The 15,768-nt window shown below is 60.2% G+C and overlaps 1 protein-coding gene across 1 annotated transcript; it reads left to right on the forward strand.

Annotated features, from left to right (window-relative positions):
• The first annotated feature begins 8,381 nt into the window (after nucleotides 1-8,381).
• NDUFA4L2 (NDUFA4 mitochondrial complex associated like 2) lies at nucleotides 8,382-15,119 on the forward strand. Its single transcript, XM_064474258.1, has 4 exons — nucleotides 8,382-8,507; nucleotides 12,610-12,698; nucleotides 14,553-14,613; nucleotides 14,857-15,119. Exons 1-4 carry the CDS (start codon nucleotides 8,451-8,453, stop codon nucleotides 14,911-14,913), a joined length of 264 nt encoding a protein of 87 aa, XP_064330328.1. The 5' UTR covers nucleotides 8,382-8,450; the 3' UTR covers nucleotides 14,914-15,119.
• The last annotated feature ends 649 nt before the right edge of the window (nucleotides 15,120-15,768 follow it).

The raw sequence follows: 15,768 nt of genomic DNA on the forward strand, positions 1-15,768 counted from the left end.
GCCTGGCTGGGGAGTGACAACCGTGTGCAGCGTCTGTCCCCATAGCCCCTGTGATGTGAACTAAATCCATCCTAATTAGCACTGATTTGCATGGGGAAATGAAAATTAATCTAGCCTGGGTTTACTGGAATTAGTGATTCTAGTTGGGCACATCAGAAAGTGGTAGACATCCGGGCAGGCAGGACTTGGTGTGGCAGAAAGCTGTCTGCCCCATCTCCTCTCCCTCCCAAGCCCTGCTTTGGGGGCCCTCGCTCAGCACCACCTGCCAGCATGCCGTGGCAGGCAGCTGCCGGGCTGCCCAGGACTGTCCACCAGGACTGTGCTCAGATGCCTGGGTTCTGCCCAAGCACCTGTCCTGGGTGGCAGGGGTACGGCGGTGCACCCCATCTCCCAGGTTTCCTGAGGATATAGAAAACAGCACTTCTCTGACCCAGTTGCCCAGTCTCACAGGTTGTTTCTGGGCATGGTAAGAAGAGAGTGAAGGGCAGGGAAGACACCATCTCCGACACCCCCAAGGTGGGAGATGCTACAAGGCCTCCAGGCCAGCAGGTTGCTTGGGGGCGGGGGGGGGGAGGTGTGCCATGTGCACATGCATGCACTTCTATTTGTGTGCCTCCATGCACATACCACTGTGTTTCCACGTGTGTGTCCACAAGCCTATTCTTGTGCATCCTCCCATGCATGCCGGCATGTGTGTGCCCGTCTGCATAACCCTTGTGTGTGGCCCCCACGCATGCTGCTGAGGAGCACATTCTCATTCTGGGTGTGGGGGCCCAGCAGGGGATGGGCGCAGTGGGGAGAGCCCTGGCTGTGCCCCCTTTGGAGACCTCTGGCCCTGGCTGTCTCCTGACATCAGTGCTGCCTCACCCCGGGGTTGCACCATGGCTCATTGTTATGGGGTCCGTGGCAATGCCGTGAGCAGAATTATCATGTTCATGAAAAAATAATGAGGAGAAAACAGCTGGGCAGGAGCTTTGTCCACCAGGGCTGGGGGTGGCACAGTGTGGGCAGGTTGGTGTTGGCTGCAGGAAGGGGTCTGGTGCCTGTCACTTCTCACAGGTGACCCCTCCTTGGTGTGACCCTTCCATACCCAAAACCTGGCCATCCCTCTGGGATTGTGTCTGCTCCCCGGCAGGAGGACCCAGACCTTGGACACCTCCATGCCCCATCACCACCTCTGGGGCACGTCTGGACACGGTGACACCCCCCCACCCCCCCCAGCTGGCCCCAGGGATTTCAGACTGGCTGACAGACATGAGATCTCCAGCTCCTGCGCCTGCATTTGCAAGTCAACCACGGGCTCGAGGGCTGCTGGTCGTGGCAGTGGCAGGGGTTACTGTCCTGTCTACCTGGAGACAGGGATGGGACGCCGCAGGGAGGGGCGCAGGGACAGAGCAAACCCTGATGCAAAGGGATGTGGCTGTACTCCCCCGCGCCCGATGATTTCTCCGGCTGGGGTGGGGAGGTTGCTTTTCTGCGGAGCTGTTATTGCCCCCACCCCCCAGGGCTGTAAACACTCAATTAAGCACGAGCGCCTGGTCCTGCCTTCCCTGTCGCTGTTGGTAATTATGTAGGTTTTTCGGTGTCAGGCACCGCAGGGAAGCGCGATTACAGCTAATTGGAGCGGCTCTCCCCAGCCCAAGCCCTTCTGCAGCTGCTGGAGCTGCCGCGTGACAGCGGTTCCGTGCCCCCCCCCCCAAATCTGTGCCTGCAGGAGGCCTGGGTCCTTCCCGCCCACCTGGCCCATCCTTTGGGTGCTGCAGGTCTGGGCAAAGCGCCTGTCTGGTGCCATCCTGCTCTGCTCTGCACCGGGATGGGTTTGCACCCCACCCCCCCCCCCGACATTGCAGGGACCTGTTTGGGCTCCCCAGCCTTCGCAGTCGGCTTGGAGGCTGCAGCAGGACCGGGTGGACCTGCCAGAGCCGCTGGCCAGGGCGGCCGGGGCTCTGCGCCGCGGGTGTGAATCGGCCTGGCCCCGTGCAGCGGTGCGGGGCTGAGCATGCCCGGCGGTTGGGGCGTGCAGCTGTGGGGAGCCTTTGGGAATCCAGGGAAGGGGCAGGGTCTGCAAGTGAGAAGCAAGCTGTCCGCCACTGTAGGCCCCGCCAGAGGGGACCCGAGAGGTGGCGGGGGCATGAGGACCTGCCACCACCTGTACCAGGGGAGATGCATCAGGAGTGCAGCGTCTGCCATTGATTTCTTATTATGGAGTTCAGCAAGAAAAATGAGGCGCTGGGGCTGCGGAGCAGCAGCCGTGATTTGTCGCCTTCTCACCATGTCCTGGCGGGGATGGGAATTGATTTTGGACTCTCTGGCATCAGTCAGCATGTCTGGGGGTGGGAGAGGGGGAGCTGGAGAGGGGACACCTGCTGGGGGCTCAGCACAGGCCCCCCCCCCAGGACACGGGAGACGACCTGGACCTGCTTGTGGCAGTAAGGGTGCTCCTCACCCAGAAGCCCCCATGCTGTCTGGAGCCGCAGGGCGCCCCGGCTCTGGCGTGCCTCCCTGGGAGGGGGGGCCGCGGTGCTTTTGGGGATGAGGTCCTTGGCCCTGGTGCTGGGCTGGCTTCCTGGACCTCGCCGGGTAGGAGCGCGGCGGCTCCGCGGGCAGCGCCAGGAGGTCTGCGCCTGCAGGAGGGGCCGCGTCCCCCGGCGCTGCCCCCGGGCCCCGCACGCTGGGCGGCGGCGGCGGAGCAGCAGGCAGGGGGCCCGGCGGCCGCCACGGCGTGTCCCGGCGCCCGCCACGGCGTGTCCCGGCGGCCGCCACGGCGTGTCCCGGCGGCCGCCACGGCGTGTCCCCGCGCCCGCGCTGCCGGGCGGCTCCGCGGCACAACGGCGGCCCCGGCCCCGGCCCCCGCCGCGGCCACTAGAGGGCGCCAGAGGCCTCCCGGAGGCGCCGGGGCCGCCCCACACAGGACGGCGGCCCCGCGGGCACGTGCGCGCGCGTGCACACGCGTGCCTGGCGTGGGGGGCTGCCGGTCCGCGAGCGCGCGCCTCCGCTCGCGCTGCCGGTGCGGGGACGGCGCGTCCGTCGGTGGCGGCGGGGCAGTCTGTCCCCTGCAGCGGCCTGTTCCTGCCTCTCCCCATGCCCGCGTCCCGGCCGCGTGCACGCATGTCTCAGCTGTGCGCACACATCCCAGCCGTGTGCACGCATGTCTCAGCTGTGCGCACACATCCCAGCCGTGTGCGTGCGTCCCAGCCGTGTGCACGCATGTCTCAGCTGTGCGCACACATCCCAGCCGTGTGCACGCATGTCTCAGCTGTGCGCACACATCCCAGCCGTGTGCGTGCGTCCCAGCCGTGTGCACGCATGTCTCAGCTGTGCGCACACATCCCAGCCGTGTGCACGCATGTCTCAGCTGTGCGCACACATCCCAGCCGTGTGCGTGCGTCCCAGCCGTGTGCACGCATGTCTCAGCTGTGCGCACACATCCCAGCCGTGTGCACGCATGTCTCAGCTGTGCGCACACATCCCAGCCGTGTGCGTGCGTCCCAGCCGTGTGCACGCATGTCTCAGCTGTGCACGCACATCCCAGCCGTGTGCGTGCGTCCCGGCCGCGTGCACGCATGTCTCAGCTGTGCGCACACATCCCAGCCGTGTGCGTGCGTCCCGGCCGCGTGCACGCATGTCTCAGCTGTGCGCACACATCCCAGCCGTGTGCGTGCGTCCCGGCCGTGTGCACGCATGTCTCAGCTGTGCACACACATCCCAGCCGTGTGCACGCATGTCTCAGCTGTGCGCACACATCCCAGCCGTGTGCGTGCGTCCCGGCCGTGTGCACGCATGTCTCAGCTGTGCGCACACATCCCAGCCGTGTGCGTGCGTCCCAGCCGTGTGCACGCATGTCTCAGCTGTGCGCACACATCCCAGCCGTGTGCGTGCGTCCCGGCCGTGTGCACGCATGTCTCAGCTGTGCGCACACATCCCAGCCGTGTGCGTGCGTCCCAGCCGTGTGCACGCATGTCTCAGCTGTGCGCACACATCCCAGCCGTGTGCGTGCGTCCCAGCCATGTGCATGCTTTTCTCTGACGTGCGTGTGCGTTTCAGCCATGTGCACATGTGTCTCAGCCGTGTGTTCCTCTGCTCAGTGCAGCTCCATCCCCACCAGTATCTTTGTCACAATGAAGGAAGAGGCTATTATGTTTATTAAATTGTATCAAGGCAGCATTACAGCAATTGGCAGCTGGTGACCCCGGTTATTTATAAAACAGGCTTTGGAAATCGCAGCTCTGGGCTTGGGCTTTTCTTCAGAGAATTATAGAGGAAAAAAATCAATATTGCAGGACGGGGCCAAGTCAGTGGTTAATTGCGGGGTCAGTTCCAGGAAATGCCTCCTGGTGTGATGGCAGCCATGGAAAAGCTGACCTTCCCCCCACCCCCCGCCTCCCTAAAACCCCCAGCCAGGGCTCCTGTCCTGCAGCCCCTGCCCTCTGTGGTTGCAGAGCTGCAGTGGGGGACATCCCTCATTTCTCAGGACCAAGCACGCTGCCTAGGCTGGCAGCTCTGGGACCAGAAAAGGCCAAGGGAGAGCAGTGCCTTCCTGCACTGGGGTGTTGGCTCCCTGAGCTGGGGGGGACAAAGAAGGGTGTCACCTCATCCGCCTTTTGCAGCTTTACGTGAGTGTCAGCGTCTCAGGGTATTAGGCTGGTGTTACCCCCCTCCCATCCTACAGCAGTTGTGGGTCAGAGGTAGGCTCTCCTGGTGCTCATCACACAGTGCCCTGTGATTAATGGGGGGAATTAGAATGATAATAGCCCTTTAAATGAAGGTGCCAGTTACAAATGATGTGTGCCCATGCTGCGTGATGGATGGTGCCAGAGCCAGCCCCTGGGTGCTTCGTAGGCAGGCGTGCTCAGAGGCACATCATGGCCAGGGCAGGAGCAAGGAGGGTATTGTGATGTCATAGAGATCTGAGACATCATGGGTCAGGCAAGACGTCATACACTAGCTCAAAGTGAGGGGATGTGGGACCATCCCAGCACTGTGTGCACATGGTGGTCTGGCAGGGAGGAAGAGCTGTAGTTGCTCCACCATTATTGGCTGTGCAAGTCATCACAATGTCCTGATAGTGCTGGCATGTGATGCCCTTCATGGAGCTGCTAGTACTGCCCGGCCTTACCAGCCCCTGTGAGGCCGCTTGTGCCCCCCGGTGTGGCTGACCTGGGTGAGGGGTGCCAGGCAGCAGCCCTGCAGGGCCAGGAGCACCCTTCTCTCCCTAGGACGGGCTGGGTGCCTCCAGGATCCAGCCCTTTCTCCCCGTGCTGGGGCTCTGTGGGGCTATGAAATATATCCTGTTAATTCACCATTTAATTATTGGCTGTTTGTTTATTGTTTGTTTGCTTTAGTTGGTATGAATTTTTTATGATGGTTTCCACTGCGCCCCGCCAAAAGCCAGTGAGATTTACAGCTTCAGCATGAGCAGAGACTTAACGAGGGAAAGGTGCCCATTAGCAGCGAGGGATGACTCCGTGTCACCATCAGAGGAGGGTTTGGGGCGGCTCCTTCCAGGGCTGGGGGGCCACAACGAGTGGGTGCCAGTGGCGGGGCCAGGGAGGCTGTGGGGAGGCTGTGAACTGTGGGGCAGCAGCCCATGCAGTGAGGGGTGTGTGGAGCTGGGAGGCTGGATGGGTGGCTGGGGGGAGGTATGGGGACAGAGGGGCTGAGTGCCAAGGCTGGGAGCCAGAGGAAACGGCATGCTCAGGTGCAGGCACGTTCAGCCCCAAGCTGCAGCATCTCCCATTAATGAAGCACTTCATCACCACAGCATTGCGGGGGGGGCACCCAATTCAGAATGATAAATTCCCCGCGACGGCCCTGCGCTCGCTCGCAGCAGCCGTGATTCTCCTTCATCTTGAATAATATTTTTGGAGTGGTTGTAAAATAACCCACCACAGCAGCTGTGAGTAGAGACACCAAGGCCCAGTGGCTCTCTCTAGCCCTCCCCCAACATTTGTCTTTCCAGCTCCCCACCCTGCAGGGGCAGCTCCCCATAGCCCTTGCATGGGGCCAGGATCTGCGCCGGCACAGATGTGAGTGTGCACTTGCCCATGCATGTCTCTGTGTGTGCACATGTGCAAGCGTATGTCTGCTTATAAAGGCATGTATATGTCCCTGTGTCCATGCACGTTTGTTAGGAAGCGTGAGTGTGTGCACAGGTGTCCATCCATGCACGTGTGTGCGCGCGCAGGTATGTGTAGGTGTGCAGGCAGGCGTGCGTCCCTGTGCCCACACGTGTGTGTGAATGCACAGCTGCCTAGATGCACATGTACGTGTAGCTCTGCATTTTCAGGTGTGTGTCCACGCACGTGCATGCTTCCTGAGGTCAGCTGCCATAATTCTTTCTAGGAAGTAGTTGTGGGCTGCCTTGTTCTTCCCCAAAACCGCTGACCCATCAGATCTGCATGGTGCCAGGCCAGGCAGGGGCAGCCATGGAACAGAAGCTCCAGCAGTGGCTCTTTGCTGGTGTTTATTGTGTCTCCCTCAGGGCACGGGAGGGTGGGGAGCACACTGGAGCTCTCCCCAGCACTCTGCAGGGCTGAGCCCTTCATGAGGCTGCTCCCGTGGGGCTGCAGACAGCCTACCCAGGAGGGCTCCTGAGCAGCAGGGTATGCGCTGTAATCACCGTGGAAGAGGGAAGCACAGCACAGAATTAAACAGTCTCTTAATTACAATCATTAATGAGAATGGAGGCAGCCTGGCTTTGTGGGCAGGGAATCCCGCTGTATCTCTAGGAGAAGTCCTGGGCTCGTCTGCAGGGAGTTAGGAGTCTGTGTTGGGCCAGGGTGCAGAGATGCAGGTTGCTCCAAAGCAGACCCGGCTGTGATGGCACTGGGATCCCTGACGTCCTGGGCTCCTAATGCTGCCGGACACCCTCTTCGGATCCCTGCTCAGTGCTCTGGTGCTGTGCTCTAAAGGGGTTGTTGGGATTGCACACGAGTCCCACCACTTACACACGTGTGTATGCACAGATCCTATGAACCTGTGCCGCACACCTCTGCGGTGACCTTATGCACATACCCCTCCCGTACACCGCGCTACTGTCCCTGTGCCGCAGCAGCCATTGGCAGAGGAACGCAGCAAAGGACGCGCGTGCCTGTGCCGAGGGCAGGATGCACTCTGTCTTGGGGAGTGGCACTTAATCAATCCCATTTCAAAACTCTAATTATATCAACAAAGGCCTCAACACGGCGCTGCTGGCTGCAAGTCAGGCCTTGTTTATGTATTTCCACACACTTCAGAGAAGTTTCTCCCCTTTGTCCTTTTATACTTTGCTGAAAGAAATGCGAGTAGGGTGGAGTGGGACCATCAGGGCTTTGCTGTGCGAGGCAGAGGGTGCTGAGGTGGGGAGGGAGGCTGGACTATTGGGCGGGGGGGGGTGGTGTGCAGCAGCAGGGCTCTGTGTGTGTATGGGAGAGCAGCGACTCCCTGGGGTGCCCCAAGCCACAGCTTCAAAGTGGAGGGCTTACAAGTCAACAGTAAAAATAATTGTCAGAGCTCTTGTGTGCATGTGTGCGTGCACGTATGTGTAGGGGTGTTCATGTGCAAGTACTTGCTGCCATGTCAGCATGTATGTTGTCTACCCGTGCATGTGTGTATATGCGTATATGCATCTGCATGAGCAAAGACTGGCCTACGGGGGGATGGCACTGGCTTTTGGCTGCGAGCCCTCAGTGGAAGGGGCATGCAACAGGGACTGGCCTGTGCCCATCAGGTGTGCGAGTGACCTTGTGCTGGCTCTTGCCACTGCCAGAGTGTGACCAGCCCACTTGGGGGGTGGGGGGGCAGTCCCCCTCCCCGCTCGGTTCCAGCCTCCTGATTTTGTCTGCCCACTCCGTCCATCTCCCCAGTCTTTTGTTAAGAGCCAGTGGATACAAATAGCGGGTTTCCATATGCACAGCAGCATCTGTTACTGCCAGGGAGATTTGCATTGCTAAATGTAAATTGGGTGTTATGTCATTTATCATAAACGGGAGGGTGGAGGGGGGCGCTGAGGGGAGGCAGCAAACATTGGTGAAGTTGTCATAACAAATCACACAACTCATTGTTCGCCCTGGCAGGAAGGTGCGGCGCAACCCGTGAAGGATTTGCACGTGGAGGGAAGGGCCTGGCCCCTTTTACAGAGGGGGAAACTGAGGCATGAATGTGGTCTGGGGTGCAGCAGTGTGCAGGGACCTCAGGCATCCAAACCCAAAGCTCGTCATTAACCCCGTCATTGGGGCTCACTATGGGAGAGGCTGGAAAGGGCAGAGTGCAGCTGGGGCTCATGACCTGGTCCTCAGCCTCCCTCTCCCCTTCCAGCTTGCACTGTCCCTGGGCCGGGATCCCCATCCCGTCCCGCCCCATCCCTCCCAGCCCTGCTGCAGACGCCTCCCTCGCGTCTCCTGCCCACTCTCCATCCTCAGACAGCACTCAGGAACCTGCCAGTGCAGCCGGACCTTCCTCACACCCTCACCATGAAGGGCCCCCTCCTCGGAGGCATGTTCTCCCGGCATGTCAAGCGGCACCCCGGAGTGAGTCACCCCCACACCCTCTCTCTCCAGGGACCCCCTCCCCATTCTTCCCCATCCCTCTGCCCCTCTCTTCCTCCCAGGGACCCCCACAGCCCCTATCCCTCCAGGCTCATCCTCACCCTTCTCTCTCCACATGCCTCAGAAACCCTGCGCTTTCCCACACCCTTCCCCCTCCTTCCCACCCCCCCATTCCTCCTGCCCTCCTCTGCCAGCCCCCTCTTCCTCCCACTCCCCCAAACCACTTCTCAGCCTCCCAGTCCAGGTTCTTTGCCCTCCCTGTGCCTTCCCAGTCTGTCCCTGCTTTCAGCTTACCCTTCACACTTTCCTCCCAGCTCTTGCAGCATCCTCCAGGTAAGCCGGGTGGTCCCAGTGGTCCCCCAACCTCCTTTACTGAGGAGAGGTGAGACTACCCGGCACTTCCTGACCCGCTCCCTCCGTCCAGCGCTGTCAAGGGGCCAGGGCTCCTTCCTGAGCCGGGCTGGGCTTTGGGCATGTTGACTCTTAGAAATACGCAGGCTGGTAAGCAGCTGCTTGAGTGAAGGGTGCTGTTTCATGTCCTCCCCCTGCTACACACTGCTCTGGGGGCATCTTTGGGGGGGGTGGGAATGGAAATCGAGTCGCCTCCCCACATACCCCAGCAGCCCCAGGTCTGAAGCACCAACTCCTATCCTTTTAGCTCAGATCTGTCCCTGTCCCCTGCCGTCCAAATGTCAAGCTGAGGGTTTTGTGTACAAAGATGCTTAAACCCTCATAAACTACAGACCTGCCAAGACAGTGGCAGCTGGGTGAGTGGCCCTGCCCTGCCAGGATGGGCCTCTTTTGCTGCCAGGCTGGATCCTCTCCCACAGCAGGGACCTGGCCCTTGTCAGAGGGTCCACAGCCCCCGCCTCACCTGTTCCACTGCCCAGTGCCCTCCGTGGAGACCTGGCAGGGGCTAGTGGCCTGGGGAGGGTTAATGAGCTGCAAGCACCGGGCTGAAAGTCACATAAGCTCTTGGCAGTTGGGTTTGGGGTGGGTAGGGCAGCTAGGCTGGAAAGGATGATGAGCCATGGCTGAGCATCCAGACGCCTGGCTCACTGGCAGGCTTGGACAGAGGCGGGGATGCAAGCGCTAGAGCTGGAGGCACGCTGGGGCTGGGCTCTTCCAGGGAAAGGCGGGTGCCTGTGAGCTGCCAGCACCAAGGGCATGGGCAGCTGGGATGCCTGGGTGCTTTTCCTGTCCTTGTTGAGGGTGGATGGGTGGACAGCACTGGCCAGGGCTCCTCCACTACCTTCGCACCACTGCTGCATGCCTCTGTGTGCAGAATGGGGATTTGGGGCTTTTCTGTTCATGTCTGCCATAGTTTCCCCAGCTATCAAACAGAGGACTGTGTGTGACTTGGGGAACTCAGAGAGGCCCCCAAACAGTACATGTAAGGGGGGGGGTGGTCCTGGATGCCTGTACGTGAAGTACCTTGCATGTGTCTGGCGCCATTAAGCAGGATTATCACTAGCAGAGGTTGCTGGGGCAATTTTTGACATGTCATCCATTATACGTGATCAGCAGCAGCTCATGCCTGGCAGGTACATCAGCACTTTCACCTGGCAATAGACTCTCCCACCGCAGCACGCCCAGCTGCCTGCCCGCCTGGCTGTGATTGATGTCCCAGGGATGCCAGTGGAGCACTGTGGTGGTGAAGCACAGGAACTTCGGCAGGACAAGAACCTGCCTGGCATGTGGTCTGGGGACTGCACAGCTCAGCAGGCACCGGGCAGAGCCTGGCACTGTGTCCCCCTGTCCATTCATCTTGGCATGTGGTCCTGCTGCAGGAGGGTACGCTCATCCACACCCCGGCAAGAGGCGCTCATCCCACCCCATTCTGGCACGGGGTCCCTGCCTCACCCAGCACCTTCATGCATTTGTTTTCTCCTTCTTACTCTTTTTGTAGCTGGACCAGTAGGAATAGAGTCAGATCCCCCTTCCAGCAGAGCTGGCACCAGCTCACTGCCTGGTCGCTTGGAAGTTTCTGGGCAGTGGCTGGGGCTGCAGCCAGCTTGCAGCAGGGACTGGCCGTGCTTGGCCGGGGGGGCTCAACCCCGCAGCCGGCAGAGACGGCGGTCCCGGGGAGCAGGGCAGCACCTGCCTTGCTCCCAACAGGTCCCCACAATCAGGGTTAAAGGGCAAATACTGCACGCACACAAGCAGCATTTTAACTCTCCGTACGCTTAAGGTCAAGCTCTCAATACGTCTTGTTTATTTTTGTGCATGTCTTGGGGGGGGATCAAGCCCCACTGCCTGCACCTGCAGCTCCAGTGCTGCTTGCCTGCTGTATGAGTGTTTCCCCAAGCTCCCCCTACTCTTAATTCTTCCCAGGCATTAATTACCCAGAAGGTGTCAGCAGCAGATGGTGAGACGAACCCATCGCCCCGAATCTCCTCCAACAGACACTGCAATTCCCGGCGCTGTGGAGTTTGTCTTGATTAGCCAGCGAGGTTGGGTAGTGGCTACTGCCAGATCCTCTTGGCACCCAGCCACACACGGCGCAAAAGATCATTATCTGCTGATGCCTCTAACCTCCCAAATTGGCTCTGGCATCTGCCAGGCACTCGATCAGCTGGTGTGAGCATGGAGTGCTGCTTGGCTTGGGCATGGGCACTGCCAAGCAGGAGCTGGGCTGTGATGGGGCACAAGGAGAGCATTGAGGGGGGGCATGGGGGTGTGTGTGTGTGTCCAGCCAGGGACCGAAGGCTGGGCAGGGAGCGCTTGGGGAGGAGGACACATCTGACTGCCTGGGTGTCTTCTCCACAAAACCCCCTCCCTGTGCAGGTCATTGAGGTGCTCGGCAGAGAACAGAGGGGTTTGGACCTTTTCTTCATGTTTGAGAGTCATCCCCCCAGTCTCATCCAAGTGGGAAAACTGAGTGTGGTGGGTGGGCAAGTCGGGGTTCAGAGACACTTGCTAAGAGCTCAAGCTGCCAAGCAGAACTACAAATATAACCCAAGCGCTCAGATGCTGGCAATGCGAACTGCACGGCGCGCACGGCTCTCACAGCACCACCAGCCCCCGCTCCCCGCTCCGCACTAATGGGCACTGCGAGGCGTCAGCAGTGTTTGCCTTCCCAGGGGCACGGGTTGGCGGGAGGTTCATTACGTTCAGAGCGTCTTCCCCAGCGTGGGGGCTGTGGCAATTTGGGGGAGGTCACAGCAGCCTCGTCTCGGCTCAGATTGAGGCCGTGTCCCCCCGGGGCACTGGGGGATTGGCAGCGTGAGTGGCGGGGGGAGCAGAAACAAGAAGATAGAGCTGCTCCCCCTGCAAAGGTGCAATTCAAGCCCCTGTGACCATGGGGCGGGGGGTGGGGGGAGCAAAGGGCCCTCTTGCTCACAGGGATGCCTGCTACAGGGCTGGGGCAGCTCCTGGTGGGTGGGGTGGGGGCGGTGGGGTGTCGCTGAGTGTCCCCTCCACGGTGGTGGTGTCACCCTGTCCATGAGAGCTGCTCTGGGCTCAGCTGCTTGGCCACCAACCGGCATGATGCCTGGTCCTAGCATGTCTCAGTCTGTCCCTGCTGTAAGCACAGGGGAAGATGATCTGAACCCTCCTCATCTCACACTTCATCAGGAGATGGTGTGGAAGGGGTGCAGGACCTGGGGGGAGGGGAGGAGTGGGGTGTGGGGCAGCTGTTGGGGGACAGCATGGCTTGGGGCCAAACCCTGCCCTGGCTGCAGCCCTGTGCGGGGCAGGCACCAAGTCCCCTGGGGAGGACTCATTAGCAGCCGCTCAGCCCCTGACCCGGGGCTCCAGGCACACCAGCTACGGGCTCCTGGGCCCTCACCCATGGCCACACCAGCCAGCACCAGCGCTGGGCAGCAGCAGACGGAGGGAAAGTGATTTCTCATTCCAAATCCAATTCCTCTCCAACATGAGCCGATTTTTCTCTCCCTCTTTTAATTCAGTCACTCAAGCTGACAGCTACACTGTGTACCGCAGCCCAGCTACAGGATTGCTCTGCCATATTTCCCCTGTAAATCTCCCGGTGTGTCAGCTCTCCCTTTCACTCTCTAGTCGGCCTGATAAATATTCATTTTATTGGGGTATTTTTCATTTTTCTCTCTCTTTCCCTGTGCAGCTCATTCCCCTCATTGGCTTCATCAGTGTCGGCCTGGGCAGTGCTGTCCTGTACTTAATGAGGCTGGCGCTGTACAGCCCGGACGTCAGGTACGGATCAGGGTGCCCTGGGCAGCCCCTGGGCACTTGCTCTGCACCCCTGGGGCTGCAGGGCGGATGACCAGGTGCGGCGGGCGGGTGCTGGGGTACACAAGGTGCCTGGACACACTCCGACACCTTCATGGTGAGCGGTGTATGCGTGGCTAGCCAAACCTGGGTGCAGAGGTGCCCCGAGGGTGTGAAGGAAGCTGGGGCACCATCTGCCCTCTCCTTGCTTGGGGGGTGGGGTGGGGTGGGGGCCACAAGGACCCCTTCAACCTGCTGCTCTGGGCACTGCACCAGCTGCTGTGAAACTGGGGGCAGGCAGGAGAGACAGGCAGAGAGGTTATGGGGATGGCAGAGGGAGTGGGGTGGATGACAAGGCAGATAAAAACAGTATGTGACTGATGGCAAGGGGGGGGGAAGACAGTGTCAGAAGGGATGGACTGACATAGGAATGGGAAACCAGTGGGATGGATGGTTGGAGAAGGAATGGGGAGAGGGAGGGATGGACAGACATAAAAAGAATGTGCAAGGATGAATGGCGAGGGAAAGAAGGGAGAGGGAGACAAGGTGTGAGGATGGATTGATGAGGAATAGAGGGTGGATGGATTGGCACAGGACAGACAGGCGCGCAAGGCTGTTTGGGTTTTTTTCTTCCCCTTGTAGCTCAGTGGCCCACAGTCCCTGCAGCCCCACGCTGTCTAATGCCTATCTAATATTTGTTTGCTCCTGGTAAAACGCTCATTGATTTAATTTGACGCCAGCTGCCCAGGGTACTTAGCTCAGCAATTAGCCGATCCAGGCACCTTGTCTTTGATGGTGGAAGCACAGGGGTGTGCGTGTGTGTGTGCGTGGGGGGATAAAACAACAGCAGCACCCCCAGCACATTAATGCTATTAAACAGCTCCAGGGGTCTGCATTTGCTGCACAGCCCCTCCCCATCCCCCAACACACGCGCACGCACGCATCTTCCCAGATGGAAAATTCTGCTCTTGGCCAACACCAGCTGATTGCAGGGGGACGGGAGAGGGGGAGATGCGAGATGTTCCTGCCAGGAACCCATCCCACGGCTTCACTGGCCTTCCACAAGCCCTCCTGGGACAGGACAGGACATGTCCTCCTAGGGGAGGCTGCATCTGACCAACAGCAGCCACCCCATGCAGTTGGCTTGCACACTCACAAGCGTTGCATGCCCAGGAGTGCTCCAAACGCTGCTCTGTCCCTGCTTGCACATGGCAGGCGCACACAACAGGGCAGGCAGCAGCTTCCCCACTCACCCCCTGCCAAACCGGGAGTGAAGGCTGGGGGCTCATAGTGGGGTGGGAAGGCTTTTGGAAAAGGCATGGGGGGCAGAACAGCCACGGTCAGAAGGCATCCCCCCCCACACCCCTCAGGTCCCGGTGCAGCAGGGCAATGCCTGCAGAGGTGTCCGCTGGGGAGGGGAGGCAGACGTGCACCCCTGCACGTACAGCTGGTACAGTGGCTTGCAGGCCAGCCCTGTACTGGGGCGGCAGCCAGGCTGCAGTTTGGGTGAGTCAGTCCATGGCCATGGCACAAGCCCGGGCAGGAGTGCGCTGGGAGCAGCCCTGCAGGGAGCCTGCCCAGCCCCCACCCCAGCTCCTCACCCTGGGGAGCTGGGGGGACTCAATCAGAGACCCCAACCTGCCGACCACAGCAGAACTGGGGAGTATAGTTACAATAGTGCCTAGGATTATTTCTGCAGAGAGATGGGGCTGGGGGCACTACTGAAAGAAAAATGGGGGTGGTGGTGGTGGTGTTTCTGTGGGATTGGGGGGGGGGTGTGTGTGTGTCTGTCTCCCCCACCCTCCTTACAGGTGCTGATGGCCCCATCATCCTTTGCAGCTGGGATCGAAAAAATAATCCTGAGCCCTGGAATAAGCTGAGCCCCACGGACCAGTATAAAGTGAGCACTGGGTGACCTGGCACTCTGGGGTGGGGGAACGGTCACATTTAGGACAAGACATCACATTTTCCTCGGGGAAAGGGAAGAGGCAGCATCACCCCTGGGGCAGAGGTGCATGAGCCCTCCGGGTCCTTGTGCTGCTTTGGGGAGGGGAGTGCTGCCCTACCACTCTGCAGCCAAGGCCAGGCTGCAGTGACAGCCATGGAGGACGCAGCACCCCTCTCACATCCCTCCCTTCTCCAGTTTCTGGCAGTTTCCACTGACTACAAGAGCCTGAAGAAGGATCGTCCCAGTTTTTGAGCTACCCCAGGGATGGACTTCTGCACTGGGGCAGGGGAGAGCATGCCCATCCCCCAGCAGCACCACCACAGCCCCCACCAGCCCTTCCAGCTCTTGCCTGCCCCACAGCTCTTTGATGAGTCACCACACACACAGGCCTGACTGCTTCCTCAGCACCCCCAAAACATGGAGTTGTACCCCCCGCAATAAACTATATCACTCCAGGAGCGATGTGACCACTGTCGCTAGTGCCTCTGCACCCTTCTGCCCTGCCTGGCACGCTGCTCACCATCATGGCTTGCCTGCATTAAACTTGCAGGACAGTAATAAATTATTGGGGGTGGGGGAGCAGCAAAATGGATTATGTATGCTGTTTCCCAGGCCCATAAACATAGGAGACATTCAACACCCCACTGTGAAGGCTGGGGTGGGGGCTCACAACCCGCTGGAAGCTGCGGTTCACGGCCCCTGGGTGTCACATTTCCGCTCTCCCACGCTCCAGGGCTCCGGGGACTGCCCAGGGATGGTCCTGGTCCTGACCTAGCCCCCCAGAGAGGAAAAGAGCTGGGTGGGTGGGGGTGTCATGCACATGCATGTTCTCCACACGTGGGCAGCCCCTGCTCTCCCAGGACTATGTGCCATGGGGCAGGGGCCCGGCCCTTGCCAGAGGCAGGGGAGTCCTGCCCGGTGCTGTTTGGTTTGGCTAAGGCTGTGTGGGGGAACTCACCGCCAGTAAATACGGAACAGATGACCCGGGAGAGCGGGACGTGCTGGGGAGCAGGCAGCTTGCCTGGCCTGCCAGGGGCATGGCTACCTCCAGCCAGACAGTGCCGTGGGGAGCAAGGGGGCTCGCCAGAGGGTCTGCACCCTGCAGCA

Source organism: Phalacrocorax carbo, chromosome 27 (assembly GCF_963921805.1).
Source record: "Phalacrocorax carbo chromosome 27, bPhaCar2.1, whole genome shotgun sequence".
Classification (NCBI taxonomy): Eukaryota; Metazoa; Chordata; class Aves; order Suliformes; family Phalacrocoracidae; genus Phalacrocorax; species Phalacrocorax carbo.